General features: G+C 37.2%; 1 protein-coding gene across 1 annotated transcript; it reads right to left on the bottom strand.

Annotated features, from left to right (window-relative positions):
• Positions 1 to 1,919: 1,919 nt before the first annotated feature.
• On the bottom strand, positions 1,920 to 19,608 carry ca4a (carbonic anhydrase IV a). The gene is made up of 8 exons (XM_061961923.2): positions 19,449 to 19,608; positions 11,972 to 12,016; positions 11,744 to 11,908; positions 11,523 to 11,668; positions 6,417 to 6,509; positions 6,270 to 6,336; positions 6,028 to 6,191; positions 1,920 to 3,306 (listed from the first exon to the last, which is right to left on the bottom strand). The coding sequence occupies exons 1-8, from the start codon at positions 19,510 to 19,512 to the stop codon at positions 3,127 to 3,129; spliced, it is 924 nt and encodes a 307-aa protein (XP_061817907.1). The 5' UTR covers positions 19,513 to 19,608; the 3' UTR covers positions 1,920 to 3,126.
• Positions 19,609 to 23,017: the final 3,409 nt, after the last annotated feature.

Genomic DNA, 23,017 nt, shown 5'->3' on the forward strand with positions numbered 1-23,017 from the left:
CTGAGAAGTACAATTTGGAATCGCTGGTCCTGAAGAATGTTCATTTAGTTGTTTAAATTTGTTTAAAAAAAAAATCACAGACATGACACAACATTATAGTCATTTCAAATGACATGCTTTCTGGCATGAAGAATCACTAAAATAAATCAAGAATATAAATTGTGGTAGTTAATAACCGTTTTATATTTAAGATAAAAAAGAGTGAGAAATTATGGAATCACTAAATTCTGAGGGAAATTATGGAATCATGAAAAACAAACCCGCAGAAAAGACGACAACACACCACTAGTACTTTGTTGCACCACCCCTCGCCTTTATAACAGCTTGCAGTCTCTGAGGCATGGACTTAACAAAGAGTACTCTTCATCAATCTTGCGCCAGCTTTCTCTGATTGCTGTTATCAGATCATCTTTACAGGTTGGAGTTTTTTAATGGACCATTTTCTTCAAATTCCATCGCAGATTTTCAATTGGATTGAGATCCGGACTATTTGACCTTAAGGATCTTTCTTTAAGGAAGGTTTTTAGACTTTTTGCTCTATGGCAAGATGAATAATCGTTTAAAAGAATAATGTCATCATCCCCAAACATCCTTTCAAGTGATGGAATAAAAAAAGTGTCCAAAATGCCAATGTAAACTTGCGTATTTATTGAAGATTTAAGATTTAATGAAAAAGTATCCACAGTGCAGTGACGTGCGGTCACTGGAGGCAGGTGAGGCGGGGCCTCACCTGCCACCATGGAAAGAAAAAAAATGTAAAAAGAAAAAAAATCTATTAAATTGTTATATGTATTCAGTGATTATACTATAAAGTTATTTTCCATTTAACTTCACCAGTTTTAGATTATTTTTATTCAAAATCGCTGAATTTTCACATTTGCCGTTCAAATACTGAGAAGAGACGGTGCGGTGATCAGCAGCCAGTTGAGGCACGTCACTCAGTTGTGCCTCAACATGGATTGCAGACTCGGCTAACTGCTGGCCTGCTGTGCAGTGAGACCGTATTGCTATATGAACTATATTATACATTTCCATAGTTTAGTTAGCTGAGGTATATAATGTACAGTGTATTTTGTCAACAACTGTATGTGTGTAAAGTATTTATTGTGCTGAGCAATCATAAAACTGCTGCGAAGACGCACTGGCTGAGGCTCGGGTAATCCCGCCTCCTGGTGCCGGTTAATGCACCCCCCGCCGCAGAACGCACCCCCCGACGGGAGCGCCACACCAACCAAAGCCCACACCCAAACCCTCCACGTGCAAGACCGAATCCACCCAAAAAAAGTCACTTAACAAGAAGCCAAAAAGTGCAAAAACAACAATGCTCGCGCCGGAGGAGCGTGGACGACTGCAGGGACACAACATTAGGTACACCTGCAGACCGCAGCACGGATTTCATATTTCATTCATTCACAACTCCTCCAACACGAATACCACTGTTCCCGCACTTATAAGTAAAGGTAAGACCATAATAACGTTTTTTTTTATTAAATGTGATTTTTTTGTGTGCTACAGTTTGTATGTGTAAAGTTAAAGTTAAGTTAAAGTACCAATGATTGTCACACACACACTAGGTGTGGTGAAATTTGTCCTCTGCATTTGACCCATCCCTTGTTCACCCCCTGGGAGGTGAGGGGAGCAGTGGGCAGCAGCGGCGCCACGCCCGGGAATAATTTTTGGTGATTTAACCCCCAATTCCAACCCTTGATGCTGAGTGCCAAGCAGGGAAGAATGCTGGTATGAGCTTTTAAACATAACCCGTTAACTGCTGCCAATCAAATGGTGAATAAGATACTCTTTAGGGTTCATATGTTTGTAAATCTGACTGTGATGAAGTCAGTGCCTCACCAGCCATGAACCTCACCGCACGTCACTGCTACAGTGTGTGTGTTGCCAAGATGGACACAGGAAGCGCTTCATTAGAAAGGCATATAAGTACTTTATTGTTCAACATTCTTCATATTACCTTTGACATGTTTAAGAGTTACAAGCCACCATTGTCATACAACTCATGTCTAACAACGTGATTCTTCATACATAAATATACATATATATATATATATATATATATATATATATATATATATATATATATATATATATATATATATATATATATATATATGTGTATATATATATGTTTACAATACATAAATAATACTAATAGCGTGTACGTCTCATATCCATATACACATTCAGTGCATAAATACATACAGTATGTGCATTAAAACAGCATAGAAATATAAGTTAATGCATCATGAAACGATGGAAAAATATACACATTTCTTGATTAGCACAGCAAATATGGCCGAAAGACTGCACCCATCTCTTAAGAGAATATAAGAGGCCCTGCTGGATGATGAGAGAGAAGTCAGTAGGATGTATTTCACAGTCAATAACATTCAGTGCATCAGACCCTGTGAGTTGTGCGCAGTGTGAACGTGTCTCTCTCCAACAATGTCATGAAGAAGTGCTGACTCATGCAACTTTTAATTCTTTGCAACGCATGAAAATAAAAAGGGGTGGGATTTGAATTGGTCGTCGCTTGCTCCCATTTCCTTTGCTGACCTGTTGGCTCTGAGCTCCTGGACTTTGAGGTGAAAAAGTGCTGACTTCTTTGACCGCTGACTTGTTTTCAGTTGTGCTATTAATAGCTCCACGCTGGTCTCTTGTGCCACGGAAGGTTAATGAGGCCTCACGTGCCCCTCGTCATGAGACCGGAGCACTGATATTAGCGGGGACTAAATTTGACTGACATTGTTCAAGGTGGATGAGTGAGCTCCAAAGTGCACGAGGACGTGTTTGTGTGAGCGTGTCGGCGTTTATGATGATGCGGCGAAACATCAGGAAGAGGCTGGGGTCTGAATGCAGTGGTCACTGCTTCATGGCACATTCATAAGGCGGATGTACGATCTACTGATTCACTATGCATGCGTGCATGCCGGCAAAACCCTTAGAGCACCTCGAAGACGTTCTTTGAACACCTTTGTCATGTGTGTCATAAGGGGAGGGGGGGTTTGGTGGGCCATGCTTGAATTTTGGAAACCATGCGGTGATGGTGTGACAAACTTGGGAATGATGACCGTGTGTTCACGGGTGTGGCGGTGCAGCATAGGAGACTCGCATCTAGTTAGGCTGGGACAGTCCCAGGGCCGTAGCCAGGGCAGCCACGAGGAGGGCGGAGCTGAACAGAACCGCCACGCCGCCTGATCGGAACACCGGGCGGCCGTTCAGGGGCTGCACCGGCCTGAAGGTCCCCACCATGGGCTTGCCGTCATGGAACTTGAGCTCAGAAAATGCCCGCAACTGAAAGAAAAAAAATTTAAAGTCAGCATTTGGGGAAAACACTTTAGTGCAGCAATGAAAAATACAATTGAATATTGAAAAAGGGAATAATGGAGTTCCACAAGGCTCTGTGCTTAGACCTAGACTAATTACACTATTGTTGCTATTCACTGAAAACCATAAATGTTCTCTTCGATCCAATTACAAATACATTCTATTTTTCTTGTCTGGAACAACCCACTAAATGTGTATACATTTTCTTATTCATCCAGGTCATTGTATTCTCAGGTCAGTCAATCGATGGCAAGTGGACTGTTTGGTTTGTCTTAGAAGACGTTTCGCCTCTCATCCAAGTAAGCTTAATCAGTTCATGCTCATAGACTTAGATTGGTCAGATCTAGTCTTAGACTTTTATTGGTCATCTCTAGTCTTAGACTTATATTGGTCAGATCTAGTCTTAGACTTAGATTGGTCAGATCTAGTCTTAGACTTATTTCGGTCAGATCTAGTCTTAGACTTAGATTGGTCAGATCAGATCTAGTCTTAGACTTATATTGGTCAGATCTAGTCTTAGACTTAGATTGGTCAGATCTAGTCTTAGACTTATTTCGGTCAGATCTAGTCTTAGATTTAGATTGGTCAGATCTAGTCTTAGATTTAGATTGGTCAGATCTAGTCTTAGATTTGGATTGGTCAGATCAGATCTAGTCTTAGACTTATATTGGTCAGATCTAGTCTTAGACTTAGATTGGTCAGATCTAGTCTTAGACTTATTTTGGTCAGATCTAGTCTTAGACTTAGATTGGTCAGATCTAGTCTTGGACTTATATTGGTCAGATCTAGTCTTAGATTTATATTGATCAGATCTAGTCTTTGACTTATATTGGTCAGATCTAGTCTAAAACTTAGATTGGTCAGATCTAGTCTTAGATGTATATTGTTTAGATATAGTCTTAGACCTACATTGGTCAGATATAGTCTTAGACTTAGATTGGTCAGATCTAGTCTTCGACTTATATTGGTCAGATCTAGTCTTCGACTAATATTGGTCAGATCTAGTCTTAGACTTATATTGGTCAGATCTAGTCTTAGACTTAGATTAGTCAGATCTAGTCTAGAACTGGTCTATTTTTCTTGTTTTTGGGAAAGCTACGTGGCCACCATACCTGCCCATTTTTTGTCTTTTTGTCCCAGTCCTGTTTTTTCATCGGATTTTGAACAAAAAATTCCTCACCAGTACCGGCACGACTACAACGATCGTGTCGACTTGACTCAAGCCTCGGCAACCCGCACAAATTGGATGTTACGTGGTTAAATCAAATCACCAACTGGAGAGAGATGGATGGACATAAAAACGGTAGGGAAGACATTACGGCAAAAAAATCTAAACTTTTTGTAAATGTCTTGACAAATGGAAGCCATATTATCTTTACTGTAAGAAGAGCTTGCAGCTGCTCACACTTCTTCTTACTTTCTGTATCATCGAGGAAGAAATGTGAACCGTTTTGAAAAATGTCTCAACCACAAGCGAAAGAGCCTAAACATTTTTTTTTCATTTTAAATTATGCAATATAACAGGTTTTCTCAGTAGGAAATTTTATGGCATATTTATATATATATCATATAACATATATATACATACATATAAATCTTGTAAATAGGTAGATTAATTACAAAATGTATTTTAACCGTACATTCTCCTTTACCTTAACTGCTGAGGGTTACCTGAAAGGCGGCTATGTTGTCATATGGTCAGTGATCAGGTCGATACATAATTCAATGCAAAGATCAGTCAGGAGACTCTGACTGGTGTGCTTTGTACTTCAAAATACACTTTTGAGGCTAGGGTCTAAATGCAGCTGTCACTGTAACACATTTACAATAATTTCCTGTATGACATTCTGACAATCAAATTGCATTAGTGCCTAAATATTGGGATCTTTTTTTCAAGTTAATTTAAATCATGCAAGTGAGTAATAATCTGTGATTTAACTGGAATTCAAAAATGTGATTAATCTGATAAAAATTGTAAACTTTTGACAGCACATTCTATGTATATATATATATATATATATATATATTTATTTATTTATGTATTTATTTATTTGTGTGTGTGTGTGTGTGTGTGTGTATGTATATATATATGTGTATGTATATATGTGCATATATGTATGTGTATATATGTATGTATATATGTGTATATATATGTATGTGTATATATGTATATATGTATATTTGTAGAATAGTGAAGCCGCAAACTTAAAAGAACGATGAGGGGAAGAAGGACTGTATAATTATTTCATATTGTTGTGTAATATATATATATGTATACAGTATATATATATATATATATATATATATATATATATATATATATATATATATATATATATATATATATATATATATGTATATATATATATATATATATATATATATATACATATGTATATATACATATGTATATATATATATATATATATATATATTAGGCAGATTGGAGTGAATGACGCTGTGGTTAGTGACACTTAATTAAATAGAAATGGATTGAAATACAGATGGGAATACATTATTTTATTTATTTAATGGCAATTTGTGATGAAATAAAAAATCCCTTATTTTTAGCCATCTTCCCGAGAAATGTACCATATTTTGAAAAGCAAATGCTGACTGTATGGTGGACCCCGTTCAGTAGATTGTTATACAGATCTCTAATAAACCACATTTATTAATATGCCCAACCTGATCAAAACTCAGAGGGATGGGGTTCTCGAACAATGTCCAGATCACGGCCTCGGTGCAGCCTGGTGTGGTCAGGGAGCCCTTGTAGCGGTAAAAGGTGGTCAGGTTCTGTTCAGGTGGAATGAGCTGTGCCAAGGAGGCGGGAGGCAGTGATGTGTTGCCGTCTGAAAAGAGACAACATCATTAGATCTTCTGCCATGCTGTTGTGGTTTTGTTTATTTTGAAGAAAAATCAGCACCTACTTGTTGTTTTGATGCTTCGCAGAGCACTGACAATGGGGTCATACTTTCGGTTGGCAGTATTGGAAACCTGAAAATGGGAAATTCATTTCTTTGCTGACTTTCCCCTTGGACAGTGTGTGTTAAAAAGTACACAATTCAAATAGTTACCACATAGAAAAAGCCCAGGACTGCAACTCCCTCTGGATCCGCCAGTGCTGTCGTCAGATCGGTGTAATGATGCTTCATGTGCACGATGTGCAGCTGCAACACAAAAATACTTTTTTTTGGTTCAAATCGCCCAACAAAACAATCTTAACTTAATCAGTCTAGAAGGCGTTGCAACACTTGTGGAGGGAAAAGGTACAATCTAAGGAATGTTGGTGAAGTGAAGAAACTTGAATCGTTCACAAAAACCCACATGACCTAAAACTATGATGTGGCCTCAGTTATTCCAAGAAGTAGTTTAACCCTCCAAGGATGACTTCATAGAGGAGCGAAAGGACAACAAATTCCTCGGGGAGTTAAGAGTGCATGAAACATGTTTGATTCATATTTATTAGGGACCGCAATGTCCCTTTGGGACAGAGGACCCTATTGTATTTGTAAGGTTTTATTATTATTATTCCGCCGCCTCTTTGAGCTGTAATTTGACCCCCTTCACATGCTTCAAAACTCACCATATTTGACACACACATCAGGACTGGCGACAATTGCCATCTAATAAAAAAACCAAACCCCAAAACTCAAAGTTGCGCCCTAGCGCCCCCTAGGGAAAAACATAGACAAAACCGCTTGTAACTTCCGGTAGAAATGTCGTAGCGACATGGAACAAAAACCTCTATGTAGGTCTTACTTAGACCTAGATTTCATACATTAACATTCTTCAGCAAAAATCAACAGGAAGTTGGCAATTCCCCCTTCAAAACAAAAGTTAAGTAAAAACAGTCACTTTTGCCTTTTTGAGCTGTAATTTGACCCCCTTAACATGCTTCAAAACTCACCAAACTGGACACACACATTAGGACTGGCACTGGCACTAATAAAAAAAACAACCCCAAAACTCAAAATTGCACTCTAGCGCCCCCTAGGAAGAAAACACAGACACAACTGCTCCGAGGAAGAAAACTCAGATAAAACTGCCTGTAACTTCCAGTAGGAATGTCTTAGACATGAAACAAAAACCTCTATGTAGGTCTCACTTAGACCTACATTTCATATATTGACAACCCCCAGCAAAAATCAACAGGAAGTTTGCAATTCCCCCTCCAAAACAAAAGTTTTGTAAAAACCGGTCACCTTTTTTCAAACATTATCTCCTCTGAGCGCGTTTGTCGTGTCGGCTTCAAACTAGCACAGGAGAGAGATTGAACCCTTCTGATTAAAAGTTGACCAAAGAGTTTTAATTACTGCTCTGGTTTGGATTATATGTGCCGTCAAAGTCGGTCCCGTCCATCGCTGCTTGCAGCTTTAATTTCTACTTGTTTTTTGCTTAAATATCTCAATTAACTTCAGTCCTAAATAAAAACAGCAAACATGTCATGTTTTATTTTTGCCCATTTGATCTAATTTTGTCAGTTTTATCCATCCATCCATTTTCTACCGCTTGTCCTTTTTGAGGTCGCCGGGGGTGCTGGAGCCTATCTCAGTTGCATTATTTTATTTTGAAAGATTTGCATGAAATGTGTCATCATCCTTATAAGAAATGTTAAAGGGTTGGGTATTGTGGTGAGGATGAGTAATTCAACTTATGTTAATGCATTGTTTTCATTTTTGCTGTGTCAGATTACAAACTTTATAGCATTGTAGCATCTTGGGGACAAAAAAGTCCTCATTGACTACAACTATACTGTAAGCAATTTTCAAATTTCAGGGTTTCATTTTGGAAAAAAGTGTACAATTTATCATATTTTCTGTTTGTAATTAAATGGGACAATTTTGGTCACATTTTTCTCTAATTCCATGAATTATCATCACGTCACTACATACCACCTCCCCCCCACAGCGTCAAAGACTGCACAGTTAAAAATTGGAATTATAATGGTAGTCAATGGGCTTTTTTGATACTACAACTATATAAAGTTTTGAATCTAACCATACGAAAAATGTAACAATGCAAAGAAATGTATATTTCGGCCTGATCTTTACGCCAGAACCTCATCCTTTTAACATTCACTATTAATGATAACTCATGTGATGCAAAATTTTCAGAATAAAACAACCTGACAAAATTGGATCAAATGTGCATTCAAAATGTTAAAATTAAGTAGATTAAAAAACACATGACATGTTTGCTGTTTTTATTGAAGACTGCAGCTAACAAATCATTTCTGCAAAAAAGTAGAAAAAGTATGAATCCAAAATGCTATTATACACTCTTAACTTCCTGTGGACATTGTGGACATTTTCATCCATTAGCTACTTAGTTGACAAAATGTTTTTCCAAGTGAATCATTAATATATGAAAATATTTGAAATGGATATATTACAATTAGACATGAGAAGGATAAATAATTCCTTTCAGAGTAACACAACCAAACCAATGACCAAAAATAGAACAAACATGTATCTTAAAGGATGATTATATTCTGAGGGTTAAGCAACAATCATTTAAAAATGATTAGCGTAATAAGGTGACTCGCACAGTCAGGAGATGAAGGTTTTCTCTCTTTCGGCATCTCTGTGTGAAGTTTGCATGTGCCTTTGTTATTCCAGCCATAGCAGCATCATATAGCATATACGTACAGTAGAGAAGGGATTTATATGACCCCATTTCTGGGTGGATCTCACGTGAGAGGAAGAAGGGGGTTAAGTATTTGGCAGTGCAGTCTGCTACCACTCTAAATAGCAACTGACGAAGTGGTCAATGTTGGAATTGACAACACTATATTGCCATATGGCGGTTAAAGTGGATAGTGCACACCCCATTTTTGTCACGTTTCATGTGTCAGGTAAACCGCGACAAAATGGCAATATGAACCCCTTTATATAGATATATAGATATATATACAGTAAATAGTATAAACGTATATAGATATAAAGATAGATAAACAGTATATAGTCTATAGCAGGGGTCACCAACACGGTGCCCGCGGGCACCAGGTTGCCCATAAGGACCAGATGAGTCGCCCGCTGGCCTGTTCTAAAAATAGCTCAAATAGCAGCACTTACCAGTGAGCTGCCTCTATTTTTTAAATTGTATTTATTTACTAGCAAGCTGGTCTCGCTTTGCTCGACATTTTTAATTCTAAGAAAAACAAAACTCAAATAGAATTTTAATAATCCAAGAAAATATTTTAAAGACCTGGTCTTCACTAACTGACAAAGAAACAGATAACAGATTTGGTGTCCAGTTCAAAGTGTGACATGATTTATTTAATAATTTAAGAGTTGACTTTTGTATTTTACATGAGTTATTATTTGTACAAACATGGTGCAAAGTAATTCATGATTTGTTAAAAAATGTTAGTGGCTAGCTAGTTAAAATGGGATATTGTGATTTCACAAGACTGTCTTAGAAGTGATCATTTGAAAATGTTCAATTTGAAAATGTGCACTTAGAGAAAATATAAAAATAAAGTGTTGCATATTGATATTTATCTGTTTCTATATATATTTATTGTGAGAAATCATTAAAATGATCAGTGTTTCCACAAAGATAAATATCATTAATTATTAATAATAACATAGAGTTAAAGGTAAATTGAGCAAATTGGCTATTTCTGGCAATTTATTTAAGTGTGTATAAAACTGGTAGCCCTTCACATTAATCAGTACCCAAGAAGTAGCTCTTGGTTTCAAAAAGATTGGTGACCCCTGGTCTATAGATTGGGTCAATTCAACCTAATCATTATTTTGTTCTATATGATTTTTGGTGACATTTTTGTTCATAAATGTACTGGTAGATTTTTCTAAATAAAATGTTGGAAAACGCCGGTTTACGCAACAATATGAAACAATTCTACAGTCTTTCTTTGCCACATCGTGCTTTTAAGTTTGCGGCTTCAATTAATTGCAGATCTTTTTTAAAACCTATTAATTTATTTTAAGTATATGTGTAAGCTTTTTCTTGTTTTTGAGAAAGCTACGTAGACACCATACCTGCCCTTGTTTTATCCGTTTGTCCCAGTCCTGTTTTTTCATCGGATTTTGAATAAAAATTCCTCACCAGTACCGGCGCGACTACAACGATCGTGTCGACTTGACTCAAGCCTCAGCAACCCGCACAAATTGCATGTTAGGTGATTAAATCAAATCACCAATATACATACATATATACATATATTTATATGTTTATATAAATACATATATACATATATTTATATTTATGTATATATATATATATATATATATATATATATATATATATATATATATATATATATATATATATATATATATATATATATATATTAAGCATGTAAATAGGCAGATGAATCAGGCAATTGATCACGGGTGATTCATCCAATATGAAATAATTCTACAGTCTTTCTTCGTGCTTTTAAGTTTGCGGCTTCAATATATTGCAGATCTTTTTTAAACCTATTAATTTGTTTTAAGTATATGTGTAAGCTAACTTAAGCATTTTCAATCACAAAAATGGCTAAATGACCTAAAAATATCAATACCACGTTAGATGAGACAAAACCAATCAGAGCGTGCTGTTCAGTATTGTGGCCACTGATTGGCTGAGCCTCAGACAACATTACTATCTTACATTAAACGTGTCATGATCCCATATGACGCTTTTGACCATCTTCACATCTTTTTCTGTGTTTGTATCATTTCCTGTCCTGGTGCTCTTGTTATTTTTTAATTCCTTGTTCTGCAGCACCTTCACTTGCTGCTCTGTTTCCTGGAAACATTTTCCATTAGTTAATGTAGCCTGTTTAGTTTCACCTGTTGCTCCTTGCCAGTGCTGGATCATTGTGCTCTGTACCTTGACAAGTGTTTGTTTCCTGTGCACTTCCATGCTGCACTAAATTTGCTTTGTACTACCTGTGTTTCCAATTAGAAGGACTTCTTGCCTGTACTCAGCCTTACTTGCTCTGCATCCTTCTTTTTACACTTAGTTAAGATTCAACTTTTCCCTCGATGTCAGAAGTGCCTCCCACAGAGATGCAGGTGAAAAAAACTCACATTACGTTATGTTAATGTTGGGACATGGAAAATAATAAAAATTTCAAAGTAGAAGTCATATTTAAAGTGGTATTTTTTGTGTTTTACTTTACATTATTATTGCAGGATGCAAAGCAATTTGATCAGGTGTAAAAGTACCTCCATGGGATACTGCTCGCCATCAATGGTGTGTTCGGAGCCCGCCTCTCCATTGTTTCCCCAGTGCAGGTGGAACTGGACCGCCTTGTAGGTGGTCGTCAGACCTCCACCTGAGATGGTGCTCAGGTGAGGAACTCCAACCTGAACTGGAGAGGACGAGTACAAAGAGTTACCCCCAAAGTTGTCGCCTATTTTGAGCAGACTCGACATTATATGCTCACCCGAGTGGCCGTTATTCTTGATGGTGCCTTTGAAGATCTGCTGGTAGTTGGTGAACTGAAGAGGAGTCAAACGCTCGTCTTTTAAAGTCTTCCTGGTGACAATGTTGATGGGTGATTGTTGTTTTCCAGCACAGGCGCCGTTTGCATGGTTCCACTTGTCTGGAGCTAAAACATCACGACAATACTTTTAGTGTGGAGTCATGAGCACGCGTCTTTGATTCAACTTACTGTTGCACTGATGCTCGCAGGTGAACTGGGACTGATAACACCAGTCTGGAAGAGATTCATGAAATCGTTAAAACCATCATTTTTCATTGAATTGGTGGCATCCGCGACACTCGTTTAAGAGCGGATTACGTCTTTTCTGTGACAAAACAGCCAATTGTTCTTTTATTTATTCAACTCAGCTATTATTGCCACATATTAAACACACAGGATATGTTATCATTGTCACAAATATATTTCCTTTCTATCAGAGTAAACAACCTTTTACAAGCCCATTCTTGCAAAACTGACGGTGAAGTTTATTAATATTTCACAATCGGCGCGCACGTTGCGACTCGGTACTCTGAGGCAAATATCTGCTGCTATATCTCACGCATCAAATATTTATGAAAAACACTCGGTGCCATTGAAAAGAAACAGCAGCTCTGTTATTGGAATTGTATGAACATTTGGGAAGGAAGTCTTTGCCATGTCAACCTTTTCCTCCTGTTCATGCACAATAATGGCTGCTGAAAATAAACTGCCATTGATGGGGAACCGCTCCTGTTGTAGCATTGTGATTCATATCTGCGTCTGCTGTGATCTTTTCCTCACTCAATGACTGCCGTTTATTTATTCAACTAACAAAGTGATGACTTGACAAGTGAGTTTATTGCAGGCTCTGTACACGACATGCACATTACACTGCACATTATTTGCCAAGATTTAAAATTATATTTCTAAAAATTACTTTTAAAAGCTTTTTACTTATTTTTAGTCATTGATCATAATCTTAATTTTAGGATTAATAACTATATTTTGTCTATTCTAGTTTAAAAATGTTAGAATTGAGAAAATAGCTATTCGAATAAGATACAGTAGTTTGATTTTCCCCACATTGTAAATCTAAAGATTCTGCAACATCCCGAGGATGCTAAATTTAAAGTTAAGTTAAAGTTAAAGTACCACTGATAGTCACACACACACTAGATGTGGTGAAATTACCCTCTGCATTTGACCCATCCACTTGTTCCACCCCCTGGGAGGTGAGGGGAGCAGTGAGCAGCAGCGCTGGCCGCGCTCGGGAATAATTTTTGGTGATTTAACCCCCAATTCCAACCCTTGATGCTGAGTGCCAAGCAGGGAGGTAATGGTCCCATTTTTTTGAACTCACAACCGACCGATAAGAATTGCAAGTTGAATATGCTTGTTTTGAGAATAAAATTGTTATTTCTATATTATAAGTCCTGCTAATTTCTAGATGTACAATTTTTAATTTAGGATGTCTTTTCAAGTAAAATTAACCAGCAAGTTGAAAATGCTTGTTTTGAGAATAAAATTGTTATTTCTATATTATAAGTCCTGCTAATTTCTAGATGTACAATTTTTAATTTAGGATGTCTTTTCAAGTAAAATTAACCAGCTGCATGGACAGATAATTTCACAAATTTGTAGTATTGTTTTCTCTAAAAAATGTTTTATCTTATAGTTTGTCAGTTCTTTTTGCAGTGTATAATTGGATCCAATACAAGCGCTGTATCAAAATATGGTGGTTAATTTGTCTTTATTACGAAAGTTTTTTTATTTATGTAACTTTTTTGCAACGAATTATGCTGACGATTTCATTCAATAAAAATCTGTGAGTAAAAAGAGTGTTTTAGAATTCAGTGTGTAAAGATTCACTGTAAAAAAATTCGGCGTATAATAATCTTTACATACTGAATTTGTACATACTGAATTTTAAAACACTGTATTTTAACAAACTGATTTTTTAACACACATTTTGCTCACACATATGTATTTCATGAAATTGTCAGGATAATTTGATGTAAAAAAAAAAAGTGACATAATTTCAGAGTGAAACAAGCTTTATATATTATATATAAGTATATTTTTACAAAAATAACGCAAATACACAAATTTAAGCATTTTTATGATTTGATTTTATTCACAGTGCACCACTGCAAACTACCATAATCATGAAGTAAATGCTCATTTAAAACTAAAATCTTTTAATGTTTTAAAAAACACAACATGTGCTGGATCCTAGCCAATTAAATCGCTGTTTGCAAAGACCAATCAGAGATTGTTTCTCATGGTGAAGAGCAACTCCAAAAGCTAACAGAGTGCGAGGAAACTGTAAGAAAACAAAAAAAAAGTTAAACGAAAGGAAAACAAACACACTTTGATGTGGTTGTGTAGCAGGCGGAGAGCAGGATAATAAAGAACACTTCCGGTGTATACGTATATGTACACGTATACACACGAGACAGACAGCCTTCAGACATGGAGAGTTTCCACCAACTGTAGCTTACAAATTCATTTTTTTCCCACGCAAAGTCTTATGGGAACGGATTGAGGCAAAATGGCACGTCCACTGTAACCCACGTCAATCAAATGTCATGATATTGAGATCCTGTTCGGTGGTATAGTTAATACAACTTTTTCTTAAAGGCGGACTGCACTTTTTGGGGAATTTTGTCTATTATTCACAATCCTTATGTAAGAGAAGAACATGTTTTTTCTTTTTTCTTTTGATTTATTCTAACTAGTAAATACATGCAATCAAAAGTCTGCTTACAATGGAGCCCATGGAAGTCGCTCTATTCCCCACCTATAAAGCCCTTTTTAAAAATTCTAACACCTCCGATAAGGTTTTGAATAGATAATGTAAGTATATATGTAATTTACTAATGGGCACATTTATAATAACATTTAATATATATCAGTGGCGGGCCGTGCGTTTCCCACCTAGGTCTTCAGTGATGTCTGACTTCAATGATTACCTCTCAAAATACCATATTTGATGTCACCACATGACCATTGCTGGATAAATACTATACAGAAACACATTTACGCCCTACTGGGCATTGAATCACATCAACAGTATACAAAACGGGTTATTTTCTGGCGCATTTAAAAATCAATTAAAACGCATCAGCAATTGAAATATATCTTATGTGGCACTGTCAAAATTAAAATTGCAAAAAACATCTTAAAAGTGAAAAAATAAAACATTTGAACTCAAAATTTGTAGAACCTATTCGACGCCGTATAAGCCAGTGGTACCCCTCGTCGTCGGCTTATTCGAGTGGAAATGGCGAGCATTTCATCGCCAGAACAGCTGAACTGGCTTCCGGGGTTGGCCGACATCATCTCACAAGATGTAGTTTCTCTTTAAATATCCTTCTTGAAAATGGCCTTGCAAATATGTATCTGCCACCTAATCAACTTATTGTTCTCCTTCTCTTTTATCTCAGTCTGGCTATGGCGCAACACTTCCCGTTTCCTGCTAAATTGAAACTTGTGAACGGATACTCACTTTGGAATGACAAGTGAATATCCAATCACAGTCTCGTTAACATCAGGCTACTTGGATAGGCTACTGACAACAACTCGTGATCTGATTGGCTATCGCAACTGTCTATCAACTGTATGTCCCCGTTCACTTGCAGTGCACGGATGCCCGCATTGTTGATTCTGAAAGCCCCGGGCAGATTTGGTACAGCATGGCAACATAAGCTAACTAAATTCTGATTGGATACTAACTAAAACTAAAAACAACAGCACTGGAAGGAGCATAATATGACATGAAGAGAATACTGTATGAATACTTTTAGATATTTAGGGAAAGTAAATCAAAAAATAATTTCATCTTTAATTATGGTCATGATTTCTGGTTATGTTAGGCCAGCAGAGAAGGCCTTGCTGGCCCTGACGGCACACCACTGATATATACAGAGTTTGCTCATTTTAAGCATACAGCAACTCATTACTTTCAAACCGCATCACAGTGTTCACTTTTTCGTTCAACAACATCACTGCTTATTACTCACTGCAGACTTCATGAGAGCCAACAAAAACAAACAATCACTTACTATACAATGTCTGCTCTTACCTGGATACCGACTGATAGGATCTGGGTCTAAATTGGAGGCCAAATTGGACCAACTTGCTGGATTATGTCCTCATGCTTTTATTGTCAAGCTGAGAGGCATTATTTATGATCTAGAATTAACTTTCATGAGCTCCGAGGCGTGAAAGCAGCTCACCGCAGCCGCTGATGTCAATACAGCCAGCACAAGCTGTCAGCTCCCTCTGACCACGGCGCCGCTAAAAATAGTGCGTCTGCGTTAGCACTTATAATAACAATATCACTAATACTTGGTTGATATTCAAGTCACGAAATGTAAATGGGTTTACTGGGTTTTATGGGCGGAATAGAGGACTTCCCATTGACTCCATTGTAAGCAAACTTTTATTTAACTTTATTTACGAGTTAGAATGCATTAAAGGAATACATCGTCGTCTTGTCTCTCATAATGATTGTGAACGATATGCAAATTTTTAAAAAAAAGTGCAGTTCCCCCTTAAGTAAGTAAAAGGTTGCTCTAATGAGTTGACAGTCAAGGCCGAAGTGCAGTGCAGTCCACAAATCTTTGGCTCTTATGTATCGTCCCGAATGAAACGGCTACGTTGGGTCAGTGAAGTACAGAGCAACCAGCTTTGTTTACATGGCAGTCCCGTTTTGGAGGTCATCACCATCATTGGTTACAGCAAGTGTAAATGTGCCTTTTCTATTTTAGGGATGTTGTTTTTTCTGTCATTTAAATATATCAGTTATAAAAAAAAACTCATAAATGTTAATATACAGCAAATACAAACGTGGAGGTTCAATAATAAGGTTGCTTGAATCAAATGAAGAATGTCTGAGACCCTACACCCCCTGTCAAAACTACCAAATAGTTTGTTCTATCTGGATAATGGTTAGAGTGTACACCCTGAGATCGGTAGGTTGTGAGTTCAAATCCCGGCCGAGTCATACCAAGGACAATAAAAATGGGACCCATTACCTCCCTGCTTGGCACTCAGCATCAAGGGTTGGAATTGGGGGTTAAATCACCAAAAATGATTCCTGGACGCGGCCACCGTTGCTGCCCACTGCTCCCCTCACTTCCCAGGGGTTGATCAAGGGTGATGGGTCAAATGCAGAGAATAATTTTGCCACACCTAGTGTGTGTGTGTGACAATCATTGGTACCGTACTTTAACTTTAACTTATAAGCAAACCTAGTACTTAACTCAAAACCGTCAAAACGGCATCAAAGCTCACCTTTTTAAGCATTCACACATAGCATTAACATTTTGGAACAAATTTGAGGTGATAAGAGTAAAAGTAAAAATGCTCTAAATCTATAACTGTGGTGCGTTCAAAGACAGACAGAGCTGTTTCTACTTTTTGATGAGAGGAGAATTAGGGAAAAACTATGTAATCAATGATATAGTTGTTTTTTTTAATGCATGAAAAAAAATACTACGTGTGTGTAATGGGGGGGGGGCATTGGGTTTAGGGTAGGATGGGAGGCCCTTTAGGACTCTCGTGTATGGGTGCCCAGAACTTGGTGCTACGTCCCTCGACACGGCCATTGAGCATGTTACATCTTTTTTGGCAACTAAAGTGGAAGACATCAGAATGTTCAAAAATTAGACCATGGTATATCCAAAGTCCAGCTCAGGGGCCATTTGTGGCCCACAACTATTTATTTATTGGCCCCTTTTGTCAAAGACAAAATTAAACATGGCCTGACATCAGAACAAGCAACTGGCTTTGTCGACCATAGAACACAAAGCTAAATGAACTTAGTATATTTGGACCCAGTGCTGCCCCACCCTGATCACGCGCTGCTGTGAAGTAGCACATGCAAAATGTCAATTAATAAATGACAGAGTGAGTCATGTGAAATGGTATTGAAAACGTATTCCTTGCTCTTTCCTGCTCCGTCACTGATAAGAATATAATAGCAGATTTCCCTAAATTATCCAGGGCGCTCTTGTGTTATGGGTTCAAATCCAGTTTGGAAGTGAGGTAGCAAGGTCTTAATACAAAAAAGGTAAGAACAGTAATACAAATAGAAAGCAATTTAACTGAACAAATTAAAAAAGTTAATAGTCTTTAAATTAATTTTTTTTATCTTGTTGAAATTGTTATACTACAAGCACAAAAATTTCCCTTATGTATTTGTTTCAACGCAAAACATGCATGACATTTTTTTAATTCAAAAAGTATACAAAAATATGAAAAGGGTAAAAACATTTGAAATGTAATTATTGTAAAATGTAATTTATAATTAATGATCCCTATACATGGCGGCCATATTTGGAACCAACTAACAGCGATAAACAAAGGACGACTATTTTATGAATTAGATCATTTCGATACAATTTAAATGAATAACATTTTATAAAAAATGTTATTAAGAAATTAAGAATTAACTTTTTAAGATAAGGAACTTTTCTCATTGAGCTCCCCACATGCATAATGTAAAAGTTTACCAGGATTTCACAGTATTTTCTCACAGAAAAATCCACATTTACCGTAACAAAGGGACAAGCTCAGTGGCCTTGTGGTTAGAGTGTCCGCCCTGAGACTGCGAGGTTGTGAGTTCAACCCCATTGCCTCCCTGCTTGGTACTCAGCATCAAGGGTTGGAATTGGGGGGTTAAATCACCAAAAATGATTCCCGAGCGCGGCCACCGCTGCTGCTCACTGCTCCCCTCACCTCCCAGGGAGTGAACATAGGGATGGGTCAAATGCAGAGGACACATTTCACCACACTTAGTATGTGTGTGAGACTATCGTTGGGACTTTAACTTTTTAACTTTTTTAACAAGCGGTAGAAAATGGACGGATGAATGGAATACAACAAATAACTGTATAAAAAAAATTATCCTTATATTTCACAGCAATTAACTACTATTTGACAGTAAAATACTGTAATCCGAGTCCTCTGTAATATCCCAATAAGTGACAGGAAATTCAAACTGATTTGTCTCTGAAAGGCTTCTTTAGACTACTTTGCAGACTCTGTACAGTAGGTGGCGCTATATGCATGTTAAAGTCGTAAACTGTACAATTTCAATTGTGAAGTCGCGTCTTTTGGTTGCAATTGTGTTGTAAATCACCGTGAAATCACAGCTTTGCAGTGACAGCAAATTGCTGCCAGGATATTTCACAGTAAATGTTACTGTGGAAGCCACGTCATTATTGCTGTGAAATTGACAATGAAAATGTGCCGCGCAGTAACGCAGACTCGTTATTGTCAATTAATAACACTTTCATCTTGTTATGTCGCGCATAGCATGTACGGCAGCGTTAAAAGGGCACTGCAAACACTATTGATCAACTCAAATAGTTGCCACCAAATCGGAGCCCTTTTTTTTTGTATTTAAATCCACGCAGCCTCACGACCAGACGCACACCAAATGGAAAGAGAATGAAGAATCTCCTCAATCATCCATCAGAGAATACAGATCCATCCGCGGACCTGCGTGTCAGAAACACGCAGCGCGATAAAAGTGATGGAGGGGCAGGTGCATGCGCATGAACAGCCCCCCCTTTTTTGCAATCGTTCAAGTTGTCGCTGTGTGTGTAATGTGTGAATAATGGTGTGTGTTTCTCCAAACAATCCACGGTAATTATGAATGATGGATGAAGTCTCTCACCTCCGGCTCCTGTGCAGAAGGTCCAGCAGGACGCGAGGAGGACGATCACGAGAAGATGCTGCATGTTGGCGGAGGCTTCTTTTTTCCCCCCAATGTGGTCACATTCTTGCAGGGGGTCTTCTTGTACTTATATCCATCAGGAAAGAAAGAGATAGGCCCCTCCCCCTTAATAAAGGATGTATCTTCACTGAGGGCCCCCCCTTTTTTCTTCAGTGGCTCCCAGCATGTGTGCGTGTGTGCGCGTGTGTGCGCGCGCGTGTGTGTGTGTGTGTTTCTACCCTTCTTGAGACATCAACAAGGAAAAGTACCTTCCCTATGAGGACCGGTGAACAAGTTAGGACCGAAATCATGGTGCCAGTACGGAAAAACCACTGCATTTAATAGAGAGCCAAATACTAGAGTCCGTGAACATTGCTCCAAAGTCAGGATTTTTTGTTGATTTAATGTGCATACAAAAGTAAACATTGACAGGTGCAAAGGTAGCAGTATATAATGAAAGAAGACGGCAGCTGAAGAAGGACTTCCTTATCCATCCTCGAAAAAAACCCGCCAGGTGAACAGCTGATTTTACGACTTCCGGTGCTGACGTAAGACAACCCGCGTCTCATATGTGACCATAGGATGAACAAATACACTACAGTACTAAGACTATAGTGACCATTAACAGTTAGCTTCTACAGCTGGGTTGTCCTAAGTGCGGCACAGGGGCCATCTGTGGTCCGTGACTCCTTTTTCATTGGCCTTAAGCACATTACAAAAAACAAAAAATAGAGATCTCATTTGCACCCCTGGTGGGGAAATCTATCAAAATGAGGGTGGTCCCAAAAAGGAGGGATTTTTCACATTGACAGTGTGTCGCTTTTAAAAGTGCTCCCCCTCTGGTCACCATATGAAATAACAAGTGTGTATAAAAATTTGAAGTGCTCCCCCTTTGGCCAACATATGTAATAACAAGTGTTTGTAAGAAATTGAAATGCGCCCCTTTTGGCCAAAATTAATTAAAAAAATGAAATAAAAATGTATATGGAGACATACTGTAATAACTTGAAGTAAATAATGAAGAATAAAAACCGATTACAAACAAAAAAATAAATTAAATTAAAATATGAACTAAAAGCAGTCTTTTTCTCACAATGTGTCGACTTTTTTACTATAAAATTGGGAACAATTTCTCATATTCTTTCCGTTTCTGTAATATTGCAATATTTTCTCGTAAAATTATTACTTTTATAATGTAAAATTGTTACTTTTTAATGTTTTCGTTGTTCTTGTAAAATAGTGACATTTTCTGAGTAAAATTATGACTTTTGTCATAGATTTGCAAAAGTAAAATTCCGATTATTATTATAATATTGCCAACATTTTAAAGTTTTCTTGTAAAATTGTGATTTTTGTCGAGTAAAATTACAACTTTTTTCACAAATTGCCAACACTTTAAGCTTTTCTTGTAAAATTGCGACTGTTATTAAGGAAAATTCCAACTTTTATCATAATATTGCACAAATTTTGAATTGCGTTGAGTAAAATGACGACTTTTATTATAACACTGCCCAAATTCTACGTTTTTCTTGTGAAATTCCAACTCATTTTTCACAACAAGCTTTTTTTATATTTGCATAGTATGTATATATTATTAATGTTGTAAATACAAATCTTTATATATCTAGAAAGGATGGTCCTAAAGAGGTGGGCATTTTTTGGAGGTCTCAAGAAGGTAATACATACATGAAGGTGTGTGTGTGTGTGTGTGTGTGTGTGCGTGTGCGTGTGTGTGTGTGTGTGTGTGTGTGTGTGTGTGTTCTTGTATTTCTACCCTTCTTGAGACATCAACAAGGAAAAGTAGTGAACAAGTTAGGAAGGACCGAAATCATGGTGCCAATACGGAAAAAACATTGCATAATATTTTTGTTGATTTAATGTGCATACAAAAGTAAACACTGACAGGTGCAAAGGCAGCAATATATGATAAAAGAAGAAGGCAGCTGAAGAAGGACTTCCCTATTCATCCCCGAAAAAACCCACCAGGTGAACAGATGGTTTTACGACTTCCGGTGCTGAGGTAAGACAACCCGCGTCCCGTATGTGACCATAGGATGAACAAATACACTACAGTACTAAGACTATAGTGACCATTAACAGTTAGTTTTTACAGCTGGGTTGTTTGCACCCCTGGTGGGGAAATCTATCAAAATGAGGGTGGTCCCAAAAAGGAGGGATTTTTCACATTGACTGTGTGTCGCTTTTAAAAGTGCTCCCCCTCTGGTCAACATATGAAATAACAAGTGTGTGTAAAAATGTGAAGTGCTCCCCCTCTGGCCAACATATGTAATAACAAGTTTGTGTAAGAAATTGAAATGCGCACCCTTTGGCCAAAATTAATTTAAAAAAAATCAAATAACTATGTGTATAGAGACATACTGTAATAACTTGAAGTAAATAATGACACAAAAACAATTACACACACAAAAAAATAAAATAAATAAAATTTTAAAAAATACCTAAAAGCAGTCTTTTTCTCACAATGTGTCGACTTTTTTCTTACAAAATTGGGAACAATTACTCATATTCTTTCTGTTTCTGTAATATTGCAATATTTTCTCGTAAAATTATTACTTTTTTATGTAAAATTATACATTTTTAATGCAAAATGGTGACATTTGTCATAACAATTTCTGACTGTTATCACAATATTGCCAATGTTTTTGTTGTTCTTGTAAAACAGTGACATTTTTTGAGTAAAATTATGACTTTTGTCATCATTTTGCCAAGTAAAATTTTGATTATTAGTATAACATTTTAAAGTTTTCTCATAAAATTGTGACTTCTGTCGAGTAGAATTACGACTCTTTTCATAAAACTTGCCAAAATGTTAAGCTTTTCTTGTAAAAAGAACAACTTTTATAATAATATTGCACAAATGTTCAGATTTTCTTGTAAAATTTTGACTTGCTTTGAGTAAAATTACGACTTTTATTATAATACTGCCAAAATTCCATATTTGCATAGTATGTATATATTATTAATGTTGTAAATACAAATCTTTATATATCTAGAAAGGATGGTCCTAAAGAGGTAGGCATTTTTCAGAGGTCTCAAGAAGGTAACAAATACAAGAATGTGTGTATGTATGTGCGTGTGTGTGTGTGTGCGTGTGTGTGTGTGTGTGTGTGTGTGTGTGTGTGTGCGTGTGTGTGCGTGTGTGTGTGTGTGTGTGTGTGTGTGTGTGTGTGTGTGTGTGTGTGTGTGCGTGTGTGTGCGTGTGTGTGTGTGTGTGTGTGTGTGTGTGTGTGTGTGTGTGTGTGTGTGTGTGTGTGTGTGTGTGTGTGTGTGTGTGACGCAATCACTCCTGTCAACGTGCCGACAGGTAAACACATCCTGCTGATGGCGGGATTATCGGAGAAGGTGACAAGTTAATATTTAATAGAAGCAGCTGAGAAGAAATATGTCGTCTGGTGATGTCTGCGGCACATTTTCATATCTGTTGTCCTTCATAAAAATTTACGTATAGGTACCAAGTCAGAAAACACTATCACCATAATGACCAACATTAGAATACAGTAGCGTCATAG

This window comes from Nerophis lumbriciformis, linkage group LG09 (assembly GCF_033978685.3).
Source record: "Nerophis lumbriciformis linkage group LG09, RoL_Nlum_v2.1, whole genome shotgun sequence".
Classification (NCBI taxonomy): Eukaryota; Metazoa; Chordata; class Actinopteri; order Syngnathiformes; family Syngnathidae; genus Nerophis; species Nerophis lumbriciformis.